The sequence below is a fragment of the Mirounga angustirostris genome, unplaced genomic scaffold (genome assembly GCF_029215605.1).
Source record: "Mirounga angustirostris isolate CCGP_5_RB_7025 unplaced genomic scaffold, mMirAng1.0.hap1 SCAF_2, whole genome shotgun sequence".
In the NCBI taxonomy this organism is placed as follows: Eukaryota; Metazoa; Chordata; class Mammalia; order Carnivora; family Phocidae; genus Mirounga; species Mirounga angustirostris.
Genome location: NW_026991710.1, coordinates 55,380,636 through 55,407,703, shown reverse-complemented (window position 1 = coordinate 55,407,703; position 27,068 = coordinate 55,380,636). Strand labels below are relative to the sequence as shown.

Below are 27,068 nucleotides of genomic sequence, written 5' to 3'. Positions count from 1 at the left end.
CATATCTTTCTAAAATTGATGTCTTTTTACATTTTTTAATTCTTAATAAGGTAAAGTTGTACCCCAAAAATGAAGAAAATTTATTAGCAGATATGTATTGAATGTTTATGATATTGGTACACACTGTACTAAGTTCTTTGTACGGATTAAGTAACTTCATTATAGTTGTTCCCTACTGTATTACAGATATGTTTCAGGATTACTTCTCTCCTCTCAAAAACCCTGTGGTGCTCTCACTGTGGTTTTCACAGGACAGACAGAAGTTACCTCCATGGTTATTGCTACAGTGCCATAGCACGTTGTGACCTAAAGTTTGTAAGCCCTCTTTATTAATCCTTCTTCTTTCCGTTAGTCCATAATCATTTCAATAGTAGAAACAAATGCAACTGGCAATGCCTGCAAGAGAAATGTTGAGCACTCTCCATATTCTAAAATGACAATACTAACAAGAAAAACCACAATATCAAATACAAATGGAGTCTCTAAATGATAAGGACATCTCCAAGAATCAATACATTATTCCTCAAAATCATCAGATTAAGAAAGGTACTATGCCTATCCATTCAAAAATGAAAAACTGAGAAACAGAAATGATAAAAAAGCGAAGTGTCAGAGTCAAAACTCAAACCAACACAATCCATTCCACACTTACAACCACTAATTCACTGTTATCAAGTCAATACCAGCTCTTGATCAGCTCTGCCCAGACATGTCCCTGAACCTCACATGGATTTTGTCTCCTATCTCTGGATTATGATAGTATTTTGAAACTTGCTTACCAGATCTATTAACAATTCCTTACTGGATAATTCAAAATTTGCATGTCAAAATCATGTAATTTTTTTTTTTTTTTTGCCTTAGGGACTTAACTCATTCCACTTTCTAAGCTAGAAATACTTGTCATCTCCCAACTTTTTTTTCTTCAGTTTGAAATCCTAGACATTCAACAAATTCCAGCCCATAAAGATCTCTATAATTCCCTCTAAAAAAAAAAAATATTCTTCCAGTGTTATGTGGCACTCATTTTTACCATCCACATGAAAATTTCACTTATCTTTTCTACTTTGTTCTGTAAATCATTTGATTTTCTTTCGGCTATAAAGAAAATGTTATGTGGTTATCAACCATTCATCATGATCAGCTTATAAAGCCTCTGGATGGAGCAGTCTTCTGGATTGAGTTTGTCATTTGTCATAAAGGAGCCAAGTACCTACGCCCAGCTTCTTACAGCCTCACCTAGTTCCAGTACCACTCTTTGGATGTGATTGGGTTCCTACTGGCCTTTGTGGCAACTGTTACTTTCCTTGTCATAAAATGTTGCTTGTTTTGTTGTCAAAAGTTTAAGAATGGGGCGCCAGAGTGGCTCAGTCATTAAGCGTCTGCCTTAGCCTCAGATCATGACCCCAGGGTCCTGGGATGGAGCCCCACATCGGGTTCCCCGCTCTATGGGAAGCCTGCTTCTGCTTCTCCCTCTCCCACTCCCCGTGCTTGTGTTCCCTCTCTCGCTGTGTCTCTCTCTCCGTCAAATATATAAATAAAATCTTAAAAAAAAAAAAGTTTAAGAAAAGAAAAGAAAAAAAGGGAATAGACTTTTGAGACATAGTAGGCAAGTAAGCTAGCAAGCATAAGTAAGATCACTCCATTTAATTCAACCACTGTGGATCAAGTTGTGACAGATTCTCCTCCACATTTTATAAGACTTGTGCCTCATCCAAATATTTTACTCTTGGTTAAATATATTGTATTAGTTAATCCATTCTACCCTAAGGGGTAAATGATCCTATGTATTTTTTGACATCTACTTCCCTCAATACTCTTGTCATTATTCAATTCTGTTCATCAAACCAAAGAGACATGCTACCTATAAAGATGGATTATATTCCATTCGCAATTCTCATTTTAAAAATCCTCAAATAATTCTACTTTAATATGGACATATATAATCTCATAACTGAAAAAGACTCACTAGCGTTTTAGTCTGTGACTTAAGAAGCCTGATTATTTTTACCATGCATTTTCAGAAATATCTGCTGTATAAATAAAATCAAATAGAATACATGTGCCCCTGACAAAGAAAAACACAGCTGAATACTTGTTAAAGGTGGCAAGACAGATGTTATTCATACTACTGTAGTAGGGAAGAGAGATTCCAGTATAAACTTTTAACTCCAACTAAGACAAAGGTGACTGATGTTTTTAAAGGGAGAGCAACTGGGAACAAAAAAGAACTATACACAAATAAAAAGAGAAAGGAATAAAAAAGGGACTAGGGTCATATGATACGTGTCTTTCTCTGATTGACTTATTTCACTCAGCATAATACCTCCAGTTGCAGCCACATCGTTGCAAATGGCAAGATTTCATTCATTTTTTTTTTTTTTAAGATTTTATTTATTTGACAGAGAGACACAGTGAGAGAGGGAACACAAGCAGGGGGAGTGGGAGAGAGAGAAGCAGGCTTCCCGCCTAGCACGGAGCCGTGCTCGATCCCAGGGCCCTGGGATCATGACCTGAGCCGAAGGCAGACGCTTAACGACTGAGCCATCCAGGTGCCCCAAGATTTCATTCTTTTTGATGGCTGCATAATATTCCATTGTAGATATATACCACATCTACTTTATCCATTCATCTGTCGATGGACATCTTGGCTCTTTCCACAGTTTGGCTATTGTGGACATTGCTGCTAGTGGTGGGGGGTGGGAGGGATGGGGTGGCTGGGTGATAGACATTGGGGAGGGTATGGGCTATGGTGAGCGCTGTTAAGTGTGCAAGACTGTTGAATCACAGATCTGTACCTCTGAAGCAAATAATACATTTTATGTTAAAAAAAAAAGAAGATAGCAGGAGGGGAAGAATGAAGGCGGGGGAATCAGGGGGAGACGAACCATGAGAGACTATGGACTCTGAAAAACAAACTGAGGGTTCTAGAGGGGAGGGGGGTGGGAGGATGGGTTAGCCTGGTGATGGGTATTGAGGAGGGCACGTTCTGCATGGAGCACTGGGTGTTATATGCAAACAATAAATCATGGAACACTACATCAAAAACTAATAATGTAATGTATGGTGATTAACATAATTTTAAAAAACCCTAAAAAAAAAAAAAAGGGACTAGGGGGCTATGTGGAAATGGAAAATTACAGAAAGGAGTAAGTGGAAAATTACTGAAAATGGTTTGGCTAAGTGAGTTAGACAATGTATGTTTTGTTGTTTGGCAGGATCACATTTTCTTGAGCAAGGACTCAACACAGGAGGTGGGGCCATCTTTAAGGACACAAGCCATGACCTAAGTACAGATGGAAGAGAAGTTAAAGTTTGGTCAAGAGCCTTAGCACAGTGTTTAGACAAGTCCTTTGAGTTTATAGTTCACAACCCTCTTGATATACAAAATATTCTTTCCTGTAAATTTCCTTTGTTACAGGAATTCTGAATGGTTCTAACTGGCTTCTTACCTAAAACTATGCAACCAGTAAAATCTTTCGTTGAAAGGACAAAGATATTTTCCACACAAAGCCTTGGATATGTCTGAATTCCTGTTCTCACTTTATTGAACAACCTTTATAACTGGATAGTAAGACACGAAATAAAAGAATAGAAATGATAGGTGGGGCCCAGCAAGATTTAGTCCAATTCCTCTGGATTATAATGTTAGAAGATTCCCCTCCTCCTATAATAATCTCCCATTTTTTGGCCTTACCCTGTCAAGTCAGATATTTCCAACTCCTTTAATACATGGGATACTGAGGATATCAAAACAGAAACTTACATAACCTTTTTATTGATTCTTTTCTCACATCACACAGAAAAGCAAATTGCAGATGACATAAAGAGCCAAATATTTTGTGCAACAATTTTTAAAGTACATGCATAAGAAAGCATTTGAAATAGCAAAAAGGTCTCCAGCGCTTGCCTTTAAATATTGGTAATAGAGCCTTTAGACTCAGAACACAACTTACAAAGTAAACCACAAAAAGAAAAAGCAAACCAAGTTAAGAGCAGCTCTTCTGCGTGACAGGAGATATATTTAAACAGTTGGATGGAAATGAGGCATTCTTAGCACTTTTGATTATATGGAGGAGATTTTTATAGCATTCCTCTATACAACAAAATTACTTTTAGCAATAATCACTGATGAAACTAATTATAATAATAATATCCAGAAAGGAAACAATGAATATTTTCTTTTATTAAACTTAGAATATATAATCATCTCACTAAAAAGTAAAAAATAAATAGTAAAGTACAAAGAAGAAAAAAGTAATGCATTAATGTTCTTTAATTACATTAATTTCTTTTTGAAAAAATAGTGAGGTGGGGGGGGGCAGAAAAGGAGCGAAACCTTACACATACACGTTAGCCTGAGGCATAATGAAGCTCTGCGTGTACTACCCAAGCTGAATTCCAATCTACTTCTCTTAATGCAGTAACTTCTGCAAATGATGACTTTGTCAAAATTGATCTTTGCAATCCTTAGACCATACAGCCAGATACATAAACCTATGTCCAATCATAGATGATCAGGAATTCTCATTCCTTTTAATTTTGAAAAGTTTCCCATAAAGCGATGTAATACTTATAATTAGGAAAAGATGTAAACATAAAGACACATTCAGCAGAGTCACAAAAATCCCATTATAAATCCCCAAAATTGCAATACTATCCAAGTGTTTCTTCAAGATTGATTCTAGCGGTTCTGGAATGTCTAAGTCCAAAAAATTTAAACACAAAACTCCCAAGTGGTTACACAAAATGACAGAACTGATGTAACTTTTTTTATCTTTATAATCTCTGTGCTAGTATTGTTTATTTCAAATATATTGCTTACAACCAGAATTACATAAGCACCATAGAAGTCGAAGACAAAAATCAAATGATTGATAATAATGTAGGAAGCTGGGTCCATCTATGTCAGGAACTATGTAACCAAGAGTTTTAATTTCCATATTCCATATAGAATGCAATGTTTATTAAAGGATAAGTAATACGAATATACTACTAGTTTTCTTATACTGTTTAGTATATCTTTAGGATTTTGAAATACATTCTTTACATGTTCTTAAAATCCAACAAGAGTCACAAAAATTACTGAATAATAAAGAAAGATGAGGCCTTTAAAGGGATGGGTCCCCCTGACACTATGCAGTCGCCCCAATGTCCTCTACTGATGAAGCTTGACATTTAGCCAGCTGGCAAAGAAGAAATGTTGACAGTGTTCAGATTCAATATCACAAAGCTGAATCTGAAGCTGAGACACAATACACTGAAAACTGGCACAGCAGATGGTATTCCACATTTCTCATTTGTTCGAATCCCAAAGATTTTGTACCTTTGGGCACTGCATCATGGTAAAACTCAGATGAATAATTTTAAAATGAAGTTTGTGAAATGGGGGGTTATAGGGAAGTCCAGCCTCAAAGATGAGGCCGAAGGAGGCCCACGGAGTCTGTAGCCTCATTGATCTCCAAATGTATAATCAGAATAGACACACTAGCAGGCTAGAGTCTTTGTATCAGTAGTAGCTAGGGCAGTAGTGGTTAGAGGGAGTCATTCTGTTAGGCCCACATGTAACCACTCTGCACTCATCACCAATCTGTTCAGCCGGCCATTGAACCAGCACTAGAGTGATCCATTATTTGGTGCCTCTCCTACCGTGGATATGTATTTTACCAATTCAAAAGATATGGAAATGTATTTCATTGATTTAATTGGCAAATCCCTAATTCTTTATCTCACTGGCTATCTTTTTGTATGTTTTTGTCTATTCAGGTTTGTTGTTTGCATGTACTGCACTCATTCTCTACTGTGGTGTTTTTCTACTGACTCTTCTTTGGTGACAAGAAGCTACAAAGGGTAAATTTGTTATCTGTGAAAAATCTAAAGAATTCTGGGGATGACAGTGGCTCAGAGTGATTGACAAAGCAATAAGATCAATGAAAATGATATAAACTGGTAAAAATTAATCAAATATCCTAACCCAAAGATGACGACTTTTGGAGCTATGATTAAGTTACAAGTGTCGGAATGGAATGACAAAAACTGAGGCAAATACAGTGACTCAATCACAAATGCTGCAATGAAGCACAGGATGGGTGGTTAAGGTCAGGAAAACAATTAGAAACAAGAGAGCTTTAGAAGAACAACAAGTAATTAGGAGGGCTCTGATGTAAGGGGCTGGCAAGTAACACCTATATTTTAATCAGTTTACTGGAAATTCCTAGGGCCTTTGTCTAAGGTTCAGTCAGGAAAACAGAAAATTCACTAATTCTCTCTACAACTGGTCTTGTTCATTCTTCTATTCAACCATTCAGTTCTATTTTATTTCAAATAATCAATTATATTTCATGTAATAAATGACTTTCTGATTTCTAGAATTTTAGAATGGTGGTTTTATACATCCTTCTCAACCCAGTCCATTCTTATGTTAACCACTCTTTCATGTCTAAACAACTTTTTTTCTCTATCTACAATCTTTAAGTGCAAATCATCCTATTTTGTACAGTTGGTTATCCCCTCATGTAGTTTTCATGAATTAATCTTAAACAGGTATTGATTTCTGCAAACATTCCACACATCCTGTATTGTGAAAGCATCCCTTCAGAATGTTTTTTGATTGCCTCTGCTGCAGCCTAGCAGGATCACCAGTTTCATTACAATTTACTCTTTTAGCCTGAAGTCACTGCACTCTACAGAAAGAGTAAATTTCGATGCCTACTGTTGAGGCCCTTATCTTTTTTTTTTTGATTCTTTCCCAAAGCCACTTTTTAAATAGCTCCTATAAGCATCTATTTATGGTATTTACTTTTATGCTAACAATTGGCAGATATCCTTTCTTGGTTTCATATTTGGCTGTGTATGTTGTTCTATGTTGTCTATTCTTCAGGATGTATATGCAATTGAAGCAGAAGTGGAAAAGGGTTGAGTCAGTTAAAATCAGCTCCGTCTACTACACTGAATGGTACTCTTAAATGTCTATGTTTGGGGAAAGGGTATTTCCTTTTAATGATTTTTAAAAATGTTACTGCACTATAGTCCAGAGTTGTTTTATAGAGCTACTTTAGAATTTGTGACCCTAAGTTCAATTTTAAAAGTTTTTCATCTGCATTTGAAAAGAATGTATATACATTCTGTGAGCTGCCGAATTCAATTGATGAATCTTGTCACTTCCGTTGCTAAAATAAGCAACTTCCAACTTTTGTTACCAAAAGAATTTTCATATGAATTTTTCGTTTGCTTGATTTATCAGTTTCTGAGGTATACTAAAATCTTACAATTTTTCTTATTTGTTAATTCGTAGTGAATTACTTCTACCCATAGAAATGTTTCTCTTTATCACACGTTGTACTTTGCATCTTTTATTCTACTTTGATATTAATAGTACTACATTAATTTTCACTTAGTACTGGCTAAATACACACATATATAAAATAATTCTAGGTCATTTTGTATTAGTTATTTTTCTTTTAAACAATAAAAGGTGGATTAAAAAGTCTGATACTCGTTCTTCATAGGTGAGTTTATTTAATTCATATTTAATGTAAATGTATTACATTAAATGAAATGAATGTATTACATTAAAGTTTGCACTTACCTGTAACAATTTAACATTTAATTACCATGTTTTTTCTCACTGCATTCTCCTTTTCCTGCCTTTTTGTTAGAATGATCAAAATGTTTTTTCTCAACTGCCAATAAAAGTTACACTGTACATACATATATTTCTCAACTCTGACAGGAAGGGCCTAGAAGCAGTAACATCCTAGCAACAATGAGCATAGCTACAACCCAGATCTTAATTTCTAGGTATTATTCCTCAATAATAGGAACCATAGCTTCCTAGACAAATGATTGATTTTAGTTCTGGAACAAGAAAAGTACAAGATAAGCATGAATCATCTTGAAGTATATTAAATGATGGGAACATGTCAAAAGGAAATACGAAACAACTGGAGAGGGCTCCATTGAATCAGATCTGGAATAATTTGAACAATAAAATAAAAAAAATGATAGTTATAGATCATGACTCATAGGATAAATGAAATATCCATAAATCTATATTGAAAGAAACAAAAATAAGTAAGTGGAGGAAAGGAGGTGTTCTTCCTCATGGTAGAATTCCAATTAATAATTATAGAAGAAATTATGGATACAGAAATCACTAGTAGGCAGACACCACAGTAATATTTGTTTTAGGCAAGAATTATCTATCAATGGATACTAAAATTGGAAGGCAAAGGCATGATGACAAACAGGATATTTACACAATCTCCAAGTATCTCCTTATAAAATACTTAATTTTAAAAGGAAAAATCTAACTTTATGGTGCAGAAACCTGCAGACATCATCTTAAATCAAGTGATCAGAGTTAGTATCATTAATGAGATACATTAACAGCATATGCCTCATGAAAATGATAGCGAAAAGAGCACATCACTTCTGCAATATCCTTGCCAAAAATGCACAATCTGAATTTAATCACAAAGAAACATCAAGCAAACCTAAACTGAAGGTCATTCTATCAAATAACTGGCCAAGAATTCATCAAAAGTGTTAAAATTAAGAGAAAAAGAAGACTAAAAGATTATCTCAGATTAAAAAAGACTAAAGAGGTTTGACAACTAAATGTAACATATGATCCTGGATTGGATCCTGGTGCAAGAAAAAAAAGTCTAGAAGCTAGACACTTATACTATGGTCCCTACACCCTATCTACCTCTACCCTCCTTATTCTCCCCACCACCAAAAAATCTGGGTCCTTTTCTAAAGGAAATAAATTGTCTAGGGTAAAATAAATTAACTAGAATCAATGTAACACATCTAAGTAAAGCCTTTCTTATTCTGACATTTACAGGGCCCCTTAGGTAATGCCTAGTATATACAAACAGCATGAACGTCAAAGTTGGCCAAAAATAAAAGTCTTAGATGAACTTAAAAAAACAAACAAAAATCCATCATTATCAAGTCCTTCACTGGTACAAAGAGATCCCAGTGAGTCATTCTATTGCCTCATTCTTAAATATAAACAGACAACCAAAGATTAGCAAACATTGGGGAAAGCTAATAAAATGGCAATGTGTGTATTTTAGTGCCAAATACACACACACACACCCCCTCACAATGGACCTAATGAAGAGAGAATTTTTAAAAATGAAAGATTAACTGTATTAGTAACTTCAGATATCAAAAATACTTAATCCATACAATATACTGTAAAATAAAACAAAAAAGGGAGAGCTTTTGTATATTTCACACCTCTGATGCCCCATCTCCTATCTTTTCAAGCCCATTTTTTTTCCTCCAGTTTTTGCTGTGACAAGGAGTTACTGTACAGTTATAACCTAATAGCACAGATCTCTCACTTTCTGCACCATGCACCACTGCATACAACTGCTAAACAAACTCATCTAGCACTTATGTGTATAATCTAGCAGTATGTTCAACAGTTCTCTCCTATCCTTCAGGTAGTCATTTGTGGGTATATTCCATAGCTGCTTACTGGGTCTCAGTTGGATTAAGTCCTACTGATGATCAACTTTGTCCACAGTGATGATCAGCTTTGTAATACACAGGTACTGACTTTTTCCCTTTCCTGGACTTTCCTGTTTCACCTTTCCCTGTCCTTTACTCCCGGAACCCTTGCATTTCTCAAAATAAACTACTGCATTCTGATCCTTATCTCAGGCTCTGAGGAGAACACAGACTGATATCACATATACCAGAGCTGGCTTTAAAAGCAGATCCACAAGATGAAACTTGGGAATGGGACAATTCACTCGTAACTGGCAAGAATCATCTCATTGCTGATGACATGTGCAAGGGTGACAACTCCTAGAATTCAGTAAAATCACAATTTTTGATTCATACAGGGGAGTAAAGAATGGGGAAGTAAAGTACTGACTTACAGACTATATGGGCACAACCGTTAATTACATAGTATATAGAGTGAAAAAAGCTTTGTTAACAGTTTTAGAAGGCTTGTAAAAACAAAATGACAGCTCAGTTTAAACAAATATCAAATCGAAAGATGCTGTGAAAGAAGTTCTCCTTGGTAGTGTTTAGACTCTTTTCTTCTAAAGCATCAGAAAACCAGGTTTAGAATTTAATGGCAAAGATAGCAGAGCTACAAAAGAGACCCAACTCACAACCTCAACAGGCTTCCTATGCCAAACTCAGGGCCTGGAAAGAAAAAGAATGGAACCCTGAGACCTGGGGTTGGGGGAAAAGCCTGAAAATCTTGAATCCCCAGATTCTTCTGGGTTCTGCTTCTGAGGGTAGGTTGATAGAGAAAAATCTATCAGGGGACACAGTAAGGTTTCCACCAACTAAAGCTATGACTTGGTCATTTTGGACTCCTCGTATCAGTGAGACAGAAAATAGTTATTAGTGGGGACAACTGACTCTGACAATTACTCTGATTAGGATCACAGTTACATGATAGGAAAGAAATAGGGATTGTTCCAAGACCCAGGAGATGTAAAGGAATGCCTAAAATTCAGAGAGATAGGAACTCAGTGCCTAATGGTTAACTCTTAAGCATGTACTTGCAGCAACCATGTCCAAGAAGGCTAAGGTAACTTGGGGATGAAGGCTCATGTCATCCCATCAGACTAATAATTCAGAACAAAGAGCCAAACTGCTGGCCCACAGAGAGGGAAATATGAAATTTGTAATAAAGGAGGAAGATGATAAATACTTATTCCCTCAGAACCAGTTGCACAGTGAGGACAAAAGGTTGTTCTTACTAACACCCCTTTGTAAAGGCTGAACTTGGCCACCATGTTGAAAACTCTGTCACTGAATGGACTTAAGAGAGGGCACCAAGGGATAAGAGCATTGCAAAATGTAGACTATAGTTATCATTAATTTTGCCCCACCTCACCTCTTCACTGCTATCCCGCCACAACCCTTGTTTCCCTTCAGCCACTGCATTATCAGTCAGCTTCCTTAAAGAGATAACCAATCACTTACCAGCTGTCCTGCACAATCTTGCTTTCTGCCCGAGTCTCTCCGATGTTACTGTGTGGGACACCTATGAGAACCTCTGTTGACCACATGAAGATCCAAATACAGCAGAGATACACCATACAGAACCCTTGACAAATGGGAGACAGGAGCCATAATACATTCTCTCCTCTACCATTATTCTACATACCACTGTAGATGGTCCCAGCAGGACAGAAACCAATTCTCCACAACAGTGACCAGGTTGATACCTTGGTACTGGCTTTCCCTCCTTCCTTATGTCATTTTCCTTTTCCCACACTCCTGTTTCATAGGATCAGTTCGAGAAACAAAATACTAACATGCAAACCTTTGTCTTAACTGCAGCTTTCTGGGGGAAACTAAGCTGAGAGAGACATTCTTGAAAGATAAAAATATAGTGGCTGAACTTGAAATACGTGAAAACAAAAGACATGTTGGAACATAATATAAGGATATCTCTTAGAATGTATAAACAAAAGACAAAGATAACAAAAAGTGTGAGAAATGAGAGAAAGTATTAATCTAGGTAGGGGTCCAAGTAAGATAAACTGAAGAAAAAAAGAACTGAGAAGGTAAAAAGGCAGCAATTAGCAGAACAATGCAATGAAGTTTTCCAGAGTAGACATGTATGTGATCTTCAAAAACAGCCAATGGAGAGCCAAGCTGGATGCATAAAATTTTCATTACTATGAAATTTTAAACGAGGATAAATGGAAGATCCTAAAAGATTTGGGAAGGGAAAATTTCTGATTACCTGCAAAGGAACTGGAATTATACTTCCCCCAGCATCTCATCAGCAACAAGAAATGCTAGGACAACAGATCAATGTCTTTATTTTTCTGAGAAATTTTATTAATCTAGAGTTTTACATCTCTCCAAATTAGCTATCAAGTATTCAGAAAACAGACTTTCAAATATTTTAGGAATTAAGACAAACTCACACATCCTTCCTACATCAGTCAGAATATACTACGTTATGCTGCAATAACCCCCAAATTTTCCAGTCTTAAAACAATAAAGGTGTATTTCTCTCTCATGTTCCACGTCCACTGCAGTTACACTGGAAGTTCTGTGTCAAATTATCCTCACCCTAGAAGCCAGGCTGACAAAACTGCCACTATCTGGTGACTCTCACATAAGAAAAGAGGCTTTTCACTAAAGAAAGCAAGTTAACTTTAGGCAGTAGAAACATACAAACCTAGAAGGTGGGTGGTGTGTGCAGAGGAAAAAAATATATGGTAAACAGCACTAATGACTATTAAACTTTCTCAGGTACTTATGTGAAGAATTTACTCCAATAAAACAAAACTCTAAACCAAGAAACAAAAAGAAATTGGAATCACTAAACAGTGATTCTGTGGATTTGCTGGGCCAAGTCCTATAGTCAGGTTGGAAAAGGAAGACACATGCCTCCAGCAGAAGACCTCTTGGTTAAAAAATAAGTGAAAGAGAGGATGACTGAGAAACTTGAAAAGTGAGGAAATGAAGAAAATTACTGGCAGGGGGTGTTGAAGGGGATTGAGGAGGAGGAAGAGGTAAAGAGATAAAGAGGAAAAAGAGGAAGAAAGATGGGGGGGGAGAAATCCAATTAAAATTTACCCTAGGAATATTATCCCATTCAGGAGCATGGGTGTCATGACATGTAACACATAAAGAAGCAAGCAGTATATTTGGCTTTGGAGTGAATAGTTGCAATATACAAAGCAAAGAAAATGGTATTTATGGACTATGTTAAGAATCAATCTACAAATGACAGAAGCTTTAACTACAGCTACAAAACAACATAAACGTTATCAACCTTGACAATGTAAAAGCAGCATATTTTAGAGTAGTTAGCTGAAGGCAGGAGGTTAATGGAGGTAAAGAGGTAAGTAGAAGGAAAGAAGAACCAATTTCCTCATCTTACAAAATGAAGAGACAAGTGAAACTTTCTCTAAAAAAAAGATAGTGGTCACAGTTTCTCAGTGGAGGAACTGAGACTAAAAATACGGCTGATTTGGAAGGAGGCAAAAGTTTTATGAGGGTTGGATAAATTTATTAAATACATATATATTATCTAAACTTTATAAATTTTGAAACAGCTATATACTATTATTTAGAGATGTGACAACTATCAGCAAAAACAGAAACTGAAATGGTTAAATAAGGCTGATCGTAAGATACTTCTTTTTCAATATAAGCCCATAGATACCATTTGATATGTTCAACCACAAGTATGAGTTCTTAAGTTTTTGCTAAGTTGGTTTTTTTCCCCTTCCTCAATGAAGTATTATCATTAAAGTCAAGAACTAGACAAGAATGTTTAGTTGTTAATCTTAACTATTCAGTACTGTACTGGAAAGCCTGGCCAATTCAAAAGAAAAATATGTAAAAATAATAAAATTTGGAACACAGGAAGAAAATTTGTCATCATTTGTGAGTAATATGGTGTTGAGAAAAATCAAACACAACAAATGAAAAATTATCACAGATTACTTAAATTCTGTAAGATGACCAAATATAAGAGCAGTATCAAAACTCAGTTTATTTCCAGGGCGCCTGGGTGGCTCAGCTGGTTAAGCATCTTGACTCATGATTTTGGCTCAGGTCATGATCTAATGGTTGTGAGATCTAGCCCGACTTCCCTTCTGGCTCCACACTCAGCAGACAGTCTGCTTGAAGATTCTGTCCCTCTCTCTGCCCCTCCCCTCCTGACCCCTAAAAATAAATAAATCTTTAAATAAATAAAAATCAGTTTATTTCCTAAGAGAGAAAAAAAATCAATCATAAGGTATTGTAGAATTTGTCACAATAGCAACAGAAACATAAAATAAATAAAAATAATCCTAATGAGAAATGTGTAATACATATTGGAAGAAAAATATAAAGATTTACTTAAAAACATAAACAAAGACATGAAAAAATGACAAGAACTACCATGTACCTGGATGGGTAATCTCAACATTTAAACTATTCCCTCCAAAGAGTTAATGGGCTCAATGAATCTATTTCAAAATCCCAAAAATATTTTTAAAAGGCACGAAAATGTTATACTGTTATTATGGAATAATATTAAATGTACAAAAAGGAAAACTGAAAGTGAACAATACACACAGGGTGGACCACAGCTTTAAAATACGGCCCTGGTGCAGACATAGATATGGAGATCAAGTATCAGAACAGCATCCAAAACAGAACCAGGTGTATACAGATATTCAGTGTGTGATAAAAGAGGCTTGGAAAATCATTCAGACATGATTACTCAATGATAAATGGTGTTGGGACAATATGCAATGAGATCCCAAAGCCATATTCTTAGAAAAAGAAATTTCAGATCAAATAGTACACACTTAAAAAAAAAAAAACTTTAAAATTTAAAAATATATAAAAGAAACTGGCAGTGAAAACGGCAGAAAATCAAGAGCCCATAAATAAACTACTTACGTATTTAACCGTATGAAGATTTAAAGTTTTGTATGAAGGAAGATACCATAAACAGATAACTGATCATTAGTAGAGAATACACATCACAAACAATTAATATTCATGTGTGTATTATTCACATACTTAAAGCATAATAAAAAAGTACTCACAAATCTATGAGCAGAGACTAGGAAAGGCAATTGCCGTGAAAAGAAATATAAATGGTTAAATGAATTTATGAAAAGATGCTCAAATTTATAAGTAAGTATGGAAACACAAACTAATACAAAAATGAAATAATGTTTTTCTCCTGTTAGACTCACAGGAATTTAAGGGCTCTAAATATTCTAGTACTGATAAGAGAATATAGTAAATGGGCAAATCTCAGAGACTGTTTAAGTAAATTGTACAACTGTTTGAAGAATGACTTGACAATACCTATCAAAATGTAAAATGACCAAACCATATCATTCAAGACTATCTTATGAAAAATAGTTTAAGTATTAAAATATAGGTACAAGAATATTCATTATAGCATAGTTGTAACAGCAACATTTAGAAGTTCTGTAACTGTCCAAGGATAAGTAAATGGATAAAAGACATTTTGGTACATTCATTATTAGAAAATATGAAGCCATTAAAAAGAAAAAAAGGCATTCAATACACACTAACTGAGAAGAATGTTCATGGTACACTGTGCAGTGCAAAAAAGCTCTTTGCAAAAATATACATTATTTTCTAAAATAATAATCTTAAAACAAAGCATACAGATGATTATATAAATATTTTTAAAAAGCCTGGAATAATAAATATCAAACTGATAACGCTGCCCATGGAAATTAAGATTGGAAAGTGAGACTATCACATTTTATGTACTTTTTGATTTAATATTTGTTCAAGGGGTATCTACTACTGTTGTAATTTCAATAGATAATTATAGTACTTCAGAATTTTCCGAAGTATTATTTACATTAAAAAAAACAACCCCAGCAAATAATTCCTGGCAATCTAGCTCTAACATAGCCTTGAATACATTTTCAACTATAGTCCTCTCCCATTTCCAAAACCCCACCCATACGTCTATACCATTTCTAAATCTCATCCACTTCCCCAAACAATCCTGCTTCATCATCTGAGTTTAAACTCACATTCTCCCTGAATATGTATTTTATTTTTTATTTTATTTATTTATTTATTTTAATTTTATTTATTTATTTGACAGAGAGACACAGTGAGAGAGGGAACACAAGCAAGGGGAGTGGGAGAGGGAGAAGCAGGCTTCCCGAGGAGCAGGGAGCCCGATGTGGGGCTCGATCCCAGCACCCTGGGATTGTGACCTGAGCCAAAGGCAGATGCTTAACGACTGAGCCACCCAGGCGCCCCCTGAATATGTATTTTATCTCCATATAAGATTTAACCTCCTTGAAGGCAAAGATTGCCTTTTTTTTTTTTTTTAAGATTTTTTTTATTTATTTGAGAGGGAGAATGAGAGACAGCACAAGAGGGAAGAGGGTCAGAGGGAGAAGCAGACTCCCCGCTGAGCAGTGAGCCCGATGCGGGACTTGATCCTGGGACTCCACAATCGTGACCTGAGCCGAAGGCAGTCGCTTAACCAACTGAGCCACCCAGGCGCCCAAGATTGTCTTTTTTATCTCTTTATCTCCCAAAGTATCCCACTGAAAACGTATCATACATTTTTGTTGAATTTAATGTAAATTTACTGACATGCTGTATTGAATATACTTACAAATACTAGTTCAGATTTGCTTAACCTTTTTAATGAAGCTCTAAGACTAGATAGTGTTTTTGGAGGAGGCAGTTCAAGATAGTAACGTACAAAAGATCCTGAACTTGTCTCTTCCCACAGACACATGGAATCTACAGCTACATATGTAATAATTACTTCTGAGAAAGACCTTAAAACTAGCTAAGCAATGCCTTTACATTGGGCAAATGAGAAAGAGGCCACATTAAGGCAAACAGGAGAGCTTGAGACCCAATCTCACTTAAACCCCACCCCCAGTGCAGTGAACCACAATTGGGAGGGAACTCACAACCCTGAAACTTCTTCCTGAAGAGCAAAGGCTTAGTCCCCCAAATTGGACACCCCAACTTTTTTTTTTTTTTAAAGATTTTATTTATTTGACAGAGAGAGAGACATAGCGAGAGCAGGAACACAAGCATGGGGAGTGGGAGAGGGAGAAGCAGGCTTCCTGCCGAGCAGGGAGACTGATGCGGGGCTCAATCCCAGGACCCTGAGATCATGGCCTGAGCTGAAGGCAGACACTTTAACGACTGAGCCACCCAGACGCCCCTGGGCACCCCAACTTTAAGACCCCCAAAACGCATGGTTTGAAAGCTAATGGGCTCATGTCCACAAGACCCAAAGGACTGTAATGAACTGAGAAACAGCTCTTAAAAAGGGTTCGCATGCAGAATCACTCACCACAGGGCCCAGCGCAGAAGCAGCTATCTGAAAAGCTTCCAAACCTGTGTGAAAGAAACTCATTTGCTAACCTTAAAAGCACTGGCCAGAAAGGCAGGAGTTTTTTGGGATACTCTCAGGGGATGGAGGCTGCTGGGAGCCACTTTTGACAACATCCCCCCCCTCCTCATCATGTTCATACTCTCCCTCTACCAACCACTCTCCAGAGTGCCAGAATTCCCCAGAGGGAAGCTTTTACACTCCTCTGATCCCCAATTTTTACATCTGGTGTCCCTGACCTTATGGCTGCAACTCAGGGGAAGCCCTTGATCACTCAGCCCTGGGAGGCCTGTGGGGCTTTCATTCCTGGGTCCCATGGGCTATAACAACTGGAAAGGCAGCTCTTGGCAGATTACTATCCCAAGGGTACTGCACAGATAGCAGACAGAAGCACATCCTCAGTCTTTCTGAGAGAGAGGCCTATTTCCAGGAGCTTTGGCCTAAGGGCCAGCCTTCTGGTATAGCACACTTCTAGAGGCCTATAGAGATGCTCTCAGGAGACTGTTAAAACTAATAAATTCAGTAACGTTAATAGGCTACAAAATCAATATACAAAATTTGTTGCGTTTCTACACACTAATAATGAACTATCGAAAGAGAAATTAAGAAAAAACATTTACAATTGCATCAAAAAGAATAAAATACCTAGCAATAAAGTTAACCAAGGAAATGAAAGACCTGTATACTGAACACTATAAGACATTGCTAAAGAAACTGAAGACACAAATAAATGGAAAGATACTCTGTACTCACAGATGGGAAGAATTAATATTGTTAAAATGTCCATACTACCCAAAACAACATATTCAATGCAATTCTTTTTTTTTTTTTTTAAGATTTTATTTATTTATTTGAGAGAGAGAATGAGAGCACAAGAGAGGGGGGAGGGTCAGAGGGAGAAGCAGACCCCCTGCTGAGCAAGGAGCCCGATATGGGACTCGATCCCGGGACTCCAGGATCATGACCTGAGCCGAAGGCAGTCGCTTAACCAACTGAGCCACCCAGGCGCCCTATTCAATGCAATTCTTACCAAAATCACAATGGCATTTACAATGGAAACAGAAGAACAATCATAAAATGTGTATGGAAACAAGACCCTGAATAGTCAAAGCAACCTTGAGAAAAAAGAACAAAGCTGGATGCATCACACTCCCTGATTTCAAACTGCATTACAAAGCTATGGTAATTAAAACTGAAGGGTACTGGTGGGGCGCCTGGGTGGCTCAGTCAGGCAAGCATCAGACTCATGATTTCAGTGTAGATCTTGATCTCAGGGTCATGAGTTCAAGGCCCACAATGGGGCTATACGCTGGGCATGGAACCTACTTAAAAAACAAAACCACAAAACAATGGAACAGAATCCAGAATCCAAAATTAAACCCATGCATATATTGTCAATTAATTTACAACAAAGGCAAGAATATACTATGAGGAAAGAAGTTTCTTCAATAAATGGTGTTAGCAGGGAAAACTGGACAGCCCCAAACAAAAAAATGAAACTAGATCACTATTTTACACCATACACAAGTTAACACAAAATGGATTAAAGACCTGAACTTAAGACCTGAAATCACAGAAATCCTAGAAGAAAAACATGGGTGGCGAGCTCCTTGACATTGATCTTGGCAATGATTTTTTAGATAGGACTCTAAAGGCAAAAGCCACAAAAGCAAAAATAAAAAGGTGAGACTGTATCAAAGTAAAAAGCCTCTGCACAGCAAAGGAAATCATCAACAAGATGAAAAGGCAACCTACAGAACAGCAGAAAATACTTGCAAATCACGTATCTGATAAAGGCTGAATATCCACAATATATAAAGAATTAGTAACAACTCAATAGCAAAAGAAGAATCCAATTTAAAAAATGGGCAAAAAGGGACACCTGGGTGACTCAGTCAGTTAAGTGTCTGCCTTTGGGTCACGTCATGGTCCTGGGGTCCTGGGATTGAGCCCTGAGCTGGGCTCCCTGCTCAGTGGAGAGTCTGCTTCTCCCTTTCCCTCTGCCCCTCCCCATCTCCACTCATGTGTGCTTTCTCAAGGAAAAAAAAATTCTTAAAAAAAATTAGGCAAAAGATCTGAATAGACATTTCTTCAAAGAAGGCATACAGATGGCCAACAGATACATGAAAAAGTGCTAACATCACTAATCATCAGAGAAATGCATATCAAAACCACAAAGTATTACCTCACACCTGTAAGAACGGCTATTATCAAAAAGACAAGAAATAGCAAGTGTGGTTGAGGATATGGGGAAAAAGGAACCCTTGTACACTGTTGGTGGGAATGTAAATTGATTCAGCCACTGCAGAAAACAGTGTTAAGGTTCCTCAAAAAATTTTATAGCTACCATGTGACCCAGCAATTCCACTACTATCTACCCAAAGAATATGAAAACACCAGTTCAAAGATATATATGCACCCCGACTTTCACTGCATTACTTAACAACAGCCAAGACATTGAAACAACATAAGTGTCCACTGGTGAACAAATGGGTATGGGTAAAGACAGGATACACGCATGCATGTGCACGTGCACACACAAACACACGCTAGAATATTACTCAGCCATAAAAAGAATGATATCTTGTCATTTGAGTAACACGGAGAAACCTTGGGGTATTATGCTAAGTGAAATAGGTCTAACAGAGAAAAAGGCCATATGATTTCATTTATATGTGGACTCTAAAACAAAAATCAAACAAAACCCAGACTCACAGAGAACAGATTGGTAGTTGCCAGAGAGGGAGGTGGTGGTGGGAGAAGACATGGGTGAAGGCAATTAAGTACAAAGGTCCAGTTATAAAAGCAGTCACAGGGATACAATGTACAGCATAGGGAATATAGTTAATAACATTGCATTACTTTGTAAGGTGACAGACAGTAACCAAACTTTCGTGATGACCATTTTGCAAAATATATAAATGTCAAATCCACTATCTTGTATGCCTGAAACTAATATAATGTTGTATGTCAATTATACCTCAAATTTTAAAAAATACGATTGTGGGCTATTGAGTTAAAATAATGAGGCTCAAAATAAACAACAAAAACCAAAAAGCCTGACTTTATTGCATGCAATAAAGTCTGAAGCACCCACCAGAGATGATGATTAAATGTGACATTATAAAAGTTCTCCTTTGATTTTCCTCCTTACCCTATTTTTTATTATGCAACTCCAATGTGCTCTGAGCACCTTTCCTCCACATCCACACTTGGATCTGATGAGTCCAGTTACAAGACATATCCCTGTATGACTTCTGGATAAGCTGAAATGTACTTTAACATAATGTGTTTGTCCCTAATGATCCTGCGCCCTCATCCTCTATATTTTATTCAGATCTATGACCTCTTTCCAAATCCTTGACTGTACTTGCAGGGTCTTTGTTTCAAGGTCCAGTGAAAAAGAAAAGTTCCTCAAAGATTAAAAAAAGTTCTATTCTATTCTATCATGCAAGGTAATTCGGGCTTTGTCTTCTTGTTTGTTGGATTCATCTTAAACCAGTTTCCTGAAGCTGGCAAAATAGTAGAACAATTCCAGGCTTCAGTCACATACTTTAGTTCCCTGAGGTGAAAAAGTATCTCTTCTAGTGTCTGTCTCCTGAGAGCAAATAAATCTCTTTCCCAGAAATCCTCAGAAAAACTCCCATGGCATTTCACTGGCCTATCTATGTATGGTAAAACTGCTCAGTTCTAAGCCAAGCCCTGGCAAAAGGAATGCCATGCCCTTACTGATTTAGGAGTTCCTAGGGGAATAAACTAATATAGGCCAATCAAGTCTACTCTGAGGATGGGGCCAGCTATTCCTAAATCCTCAAGTCTACTCTGAGGATGGGGCCAGCTATTCCTAATTCACAAGGTGGGACAGGATACTTAAGTGACAGTTAAAGAACTGTCAGGATAAATAAAAGAATGGTGGCCATATAGGAAATCAGTAACATTCACCATAACCATTATTTAACATTTAATAATAAAAAGTTAGTGGGGTCTGTTCTCAAATTCTCAAAACTGTGTGTCCTCATGGCAGTAATGACAGCTGCTATATTACAATGTAGGTTTCTAAAGATGTCTGCTTACAAAGTATGATGATAGCCCCAGTTTTTGCATGAGGTTTTCTATACAACAGAACATGGGTATGTGATTTTGAAATAAGACATGACAAAAATGGGGATTTAACCTTATCCAAAATCCCCAAAAGGAAGTCTGTATATAGTATATATTTCATATGCATTTAAAGTTTGAAAACACAAAAATAAAAAAAGAACAAGTTAATGTTCTAAGCTTAAAATTAATCCCAATAACATTCTATCCCCATAGATTTCAGTTAAAAACTCTCTAAAGTTGAATAGATGGAAAATACTTCATCTAAAGGGAATGTTCCCATAAAAACCACTTAAGTCTTAATTTGTATCAGGGCACCTGGGTGGCTCAGTTGGTTAAGCATCTGCCTTCAGCTCAGGTCATGATCCCAGGGTGCTGCGGGCAAGCCCTGCATCCGGCTCCCTGCTCAGAAGGGAGCCTGTTTCTCCCTCTCTTCCTCCCCCTGCTTGTACTCTGTCAAATAAATAAAATCTTTAAAAAGTCTTAATTTGTACCAAAATTCTCATCTACTTCTCAAATATACTACAAATGAACAGGAAGTACACATCTTTGCATTCGAATAGCCAGTTATTTGCCAACTGATTTAATATTTTCAGCTAAAAACAACTTACATTTCAGAATCACTGAGTCCCTTAGAAACTTTGAGAGGCTAACTGTAGCCGCCTGTCTTCTTGCCTACCATATAATTTAAAAATAAAGTTCCTTTCAGTGACATCAGTGGAAGCCAAATCTACGACAAGAGTTTACTGACCTGTTACACCCTGAATATCATTAGTAGGATTGAACAGTCTTTCAGATGCCACACAGACACACAGAAAGAAGAAACTGAAAGGGAAACACAAAAGTGTGAGAGTTAGAAACGAGGAGGAGGCAAAAAATTAGATGAGCCGGATGACTGTAAATTAAGCTGTTAAGATTCCTATCCCTATTACAGTGAACTTGAGGTCTAGAAGTTTGCCACCCACCCCACAAAAAGGAAGTTTGGCCCAATAATGTCATGTGTCTCATTTTAGTAAGTGTACCAAATTGCATTAGGCACTTTTTCTATCCAAATCAATTTTAAAAATCAGGATAAAACAATTCATGTGTCAGTCACCCTTACCTTGAGGTCAGGAAACTAGAATAGTCAGTGAAATGCTGGCAACAATTCTCATTTCCTTTTTCTTATTCCATACATCCAACATCCCTTGGGGTAATTTTAATAGTATGACAAAGCAGGATCTATGTCCTTCAGAAGAGTGACCAATGCATTCTACAGCAGGATGAAAAGAGATATCCAGAAGAAAGCTATGCCTATGACAAAATATTCTCAGTGAGTGAAAAGTCAGACATTCAGATAATAGTTCTATGAGATTGTGCATTAAATTTGATCAGACATCTGTTACTTTGTCATTTGGAAACTGCCCTTCCTGATGTAATTCCCCTGGAGCTGACCGTATTATCACCTGCCTCTTTTGCCTCCCACACTGGCTGGTCAAAGAACCCCACTTCCCTGAACACACATTAGATCAGAACTGGCTCCATGAAAACTATCATGGCTATTCAGTCCTTCTGAGAAAATGATACAGAACTCAGTGGAAAACTGGTCTCTCTCCTTCTGACACTGGTTAAGTATATGGATAATGGAAGATTGGAGGTGGTGATGGACATTTTTAGAACACTTAGACTACAACTAAGAATAAAGCCATTATAGAGGGAAAGCAAAGCCAAAAGAGAAATGACATACCTGAATGCAATTTCATTCCCTTGAACTTTTACTCCAGATAATAAAATCCCAGACTGATTTCTAAACTTTGAATAACTGAATTTTCTGTTTTTGACTTGAACATATGGGACTGTATGTTACCAATGTAGAGATTTTTAGAATTAACATCACAGAGTCCATGGAAGAAACCATGCCTCTCACAGTAAGAAAAATTATGTCTTCAATTAGCTAATCAAACATTTCAATTTTACAGGTCTATTATTTTGACTCCTCTGCATAGGGGAAAAAAATTATAAAGCAATCTTTTATACCATGTTCCTGTCAGTTTTCTCATCAAAAAAAAAAAAAAAAAATCAGGAGAAAAGTTACTGTGAGGATTAAATGAGCTAACATAAGTATACAGAATAATGCCTATTAGTAAGAACTCAATACATGGTAGCTTTTTAGAATAAATTAAGTGGATAGTTAATAAGCTTAACACCCAAAATACAAAGCATAGGTTAACTTCTAAGTGACTGGACACTTCAGGAAAATCCTCTCCTTAATAAGAAAAGCTAGAAGAAAATATGTTTAATATCCTTAGTAGAACCTAGCACCATTGTTTTAAACATATATTATGGTCTATTTCTTTCCAAAACAGATCAAATGGCTTCCTTGGAAACACCAAATTAGATAAAAATATGGAAACTTGCTCCATCAATTGCTACTTTTGTCCTCTTGGGCAAGTTTAATCTCTCTGGGCCTATCTCCTCATCTATAAAATAGGAAGAGGGATGTTACAGGAGGATGAAATTAGTAATGGAAGCACAAAGTACCTTTAACTGTTCAATATGATTTACAATTTCTTATTAGTATTACTATTATTTCAGGAAAATGGCTTATTTCTTAAGAAAACATTTTGGGGGCACCTGGGTGGCTCAGTCGTTAAGCGTCTGCCTTCGGCTCAGGTCATGATCCCAGGGTCCTGGGATCAAGTCCCACATCGGGCTCCCTGCTCAGTGGGAGGCCTGCTTCTCCCTCTCCCACTCCCCCTGCTTGTGTTCCTGCTCTCGCTGTGTCTCTGTCAAATAAATAAATAAAATCTTTAAAAAAAAAAAAAAATTTTTGGTGATTCCACTACATCTTAGAAGTTTTCAGTTTAAAAGGCATGGGGGAAAAAAAAAAACCCTTAGCTATTAACTTCTATTAAGTTTCTGATGAATACAAACATCAGTGAAGTGACCACCAATATCACCGTTTTCAGTCTAATTGAAGGCAAAGCAACTAGAACCCAGGTTCCCTATCACCTAGAGAAATGTTCCTTCTTCTCTACCACACTGCACATATTTAAAATAAATCCTTAGGCTTTATTTTTGAAACAGGTAAATAAAACTACTGATTATGAGTGCATGGAAAAAATATTCTAAATGCCAGGGAGAATATAAAAGAAGTAAACTGATAGTTTTAAGTATCTTTCAAGAGTGAAGTTTCTGCATTCCCCTTTTCAGACCAATACAGATTAAATATAAAATTGTGATCATGATTTGGTACAGACTGCAAGGTAAGTAGGACACCATGAAAAAAGTGGTCATATACTTAAATACCCCAAATGTTTTAAATATTCAACTTAATAAAAGCCAAAATTTCAGGTATAACTCAAGAAACTGAAATGCAAAAAAATCTTTCATAAACTATATTCTTGTGCGGCCCTTTATTTTATATAGCTTGTTACTATTGGGAAGGATTGATGGATAACTTAAACTATGTACCTGTAAGAGGTAACTTAAAAGTATATTTTAAAAGTAAAATAGAAAAACATCTTTAAAATAGTCCACTTATTGCAGATGAAAACAACAGAAAACCCGAAATAAGAAAACAATCCTGTGACCAGAGTAGATCCAAAAATGTTATCAAAAGAATAAATACTTAACCAAATATCAACATAATTCCATCAAGTACCATTAGTACTTATATTAGAAATAGAACTACGCTTTTAACATAATTGGCCTAGGGCAATCATTTCTGCCAAAATATGCAAAAAAGGGGGGGGGGAACCAGGGTTCCTACACTTCCTAAACACAAAGCATTATGTTATGTCCACTAATGCCTAAGAAAACAAACTTGCACCCAGACAAGAAAGAAGTACAACAGGTTAAGTGTCAATCTTTACCAATTTATTTTATACAAAACAGTAGCAATGTAGAATATGGGAATTATCTTCCGCTGCCACACACGCAAGTTGTGAACATTCCAAGCCAATGTATACAGTTTGGAGGGGAAGGCTAAATGACAGCATCAACCATGCTACTGAACATAGGAATTTTTTATTTAAAAAGATTAAAAATTAGATAGCAATGTCTTCTTAATATTGCTCTCATCATTGAAGACTGAAGAAAAATAAAAAGTGACTTTTTAAGATTAAAAAAAGAGGGAAAGGGAGAAACAAAGAGGCTGCTACAACACTGCCATCCTGTCAAACCATCATACTTCAATATTTGCATACTTGATAGCAGCATTATTGTTACTGAACCGTGTGCAACTACGTTTAGAAACACATCAAAGCAAAATATCATGGCAGTCATCAATCAGGATCCAAAAAAAAGAAAAACAAAAAATAACTCTAGGATGAACACACTATAAGTAGATGAACATTTATGGAGAATGAATCAATATCTACATTCTTGGACTGTTCCATTCTGCTCCAATAAAAGTGTCAACTCAAACTGTCAACTGTGCATTTTTGGAGGATTTGAGTTTTTCCAGTTCTTATTATACCGCATGCTTGGAACAAAGAGGGATTTAATTAACCCTTCTACACAATGAACTTTAAGTAGACCGCTGAAAATAAATTTACTACTTGTAAACACACACACACACAAAAAAAATACAAGATTTTTTTTATCTTTAAACAATCAGTGCTTCCAAAAGCGCATTATCTTCTATATCGACCTCTCTCCCCTCGGTCTCTGTCCCGGTCACATAATCGCTCTCTTTCTCTTTCTCTATCACGCCCTCTATCTCGTTCTCTGTCTCTTCTGTTATCTCTAGGGCGGTCTCGCTCTCGCTCCCGATCTCTTTCACGGGGTCTACTTCTCCGACCACTGACAACAGCTTGTGTGCGACGAAGGAAATCATCCACCCTCATGTCATAATCATGCTAGAAAAGGTAAGAAATGGGTTAGGTATGTCAAAAAAAAAAAGGAACTTATGGTCCCTATATTGTAATTACTGTACAGTAGAGAAAAAAATCTAGAGAAATGCACTAATGGATTAATTCACAAAATGCAATTTTGATACTGCTTAGAAAAAGGATTTTGATGTCTTACTAGGCACCAACAACAGATATTATTCAAATCCTGTTGAAACTCACTTCGTGCAGTTTGCTATATAACTTCAATGACTTTTCCATCTAATTTTTTAAATAAGATTCAGGCCAAAGTAACAACGATCACAGATACAAGGCTGATTGATGCCAACTATGCTAAGTTTCATCAGTGTTTTTCTGCAATAGGTGAACCCTATTTTTTTTTCCTTCTTTGATTCTACAAACTAACTTGACCCAAGTCTGCCCTCTTATGGTAAAATGAGGAATTCTTACCTTCCAAATTTTTTTTCCAACTAAACCAGTTAATGACAACTTATGAAATAGGACGTGATTTTAAGAAAATACTTTTAGTAAGATTGTTAAGTCTACTCCACACAGATCTAATAATACATAAAAGGCTGAGGAGGATGAGAGAGGGTAAGATGAGCAACTGGCCAAGTTGTCACTGTGGCTACTTATAATCTTGTTCCCTGCTCCAGCTTTCTACTCTTGGTTCTCAACTCACCTTTACTTAACTGAACTTGGTCTTTCTTCAAAAGTCAGCTCAAATATTCAGAATGTAAGGTTCAAAACCACGGTTCCACTCTACCTCTCACATACAATGAATACATGAATATATTAGCATAAAATATATACACTAACCAAAAAATTACATAAAAAGGACAAGTACCCTTTAGTAAAAGAATCTTAGAATTCCTATTTTGAAAATTATGTAATCATTTATACCACCACAACTTGGGATGCCTGGGTGGCTCAGCTGGTTAAGCATCTGCCTTCAGCGCAGGTCATGATCCCAGGGTCCTGGGATCAAGTCCCACAATAGGCTCCTTGCTCAGCAGGGAGCCTGCCTCTCCCCCTGCGTTTGTACTCATTCTGTCTCTCTCTGAGAAATAAATAAATCTTTAAAAAAACAAAAACAAAACAAAACAAAAAAACACCACAACTCATCTTAGCCAACTAAGATTTCATCATACATAGGCTGTGTATTTCTTCCTGTGTGACTGAAAAAAAAAAAGTCTATTAGTCAATTAGGATTCTCAAATTGTCTCACAGAATATTAAAGATCCTAAAAGGATCTGATTTTGAAGAATTAGTAT

The 27,068-nt window shown here is 36.6% G+C and overlaps 1 protein-coding gene across 7 annotated transcripts in view; it reads right to left on the bottom strand.

The window, feature by feature from the left end:
- Positions 1-4,311: 4,311 nt before the first annotated feature.
- The window catches only part of YTHDC1 (YTH N6-methyladenosine RNA binding protein C1), a 56,442-nt gene continuing 33,685 nt past the window's right edge, over positions 4,312-27,068 (bottom strand). For 4 of the 7 annotated variants that reach the window (XM_045881064.2, XM_045881065.2, XM_045881066.2 and 1 more), the window contains one exon: positions 4,312-25,803. In XM_045881064.2, coding sequence (XP_045737020.2) covers positions 25,579-25,803 — 225 coding nt within the window. In that variant the 3' untranslated portion in view covers positions 4,312-25,578. The remainder of the gene's footprint in view (positions 25,804-27,068) is intronic. The other 3 variants (XR_010409413.1, XR_010409412.1, XR_010409411.1) reach the window with 3 other exon arrangements.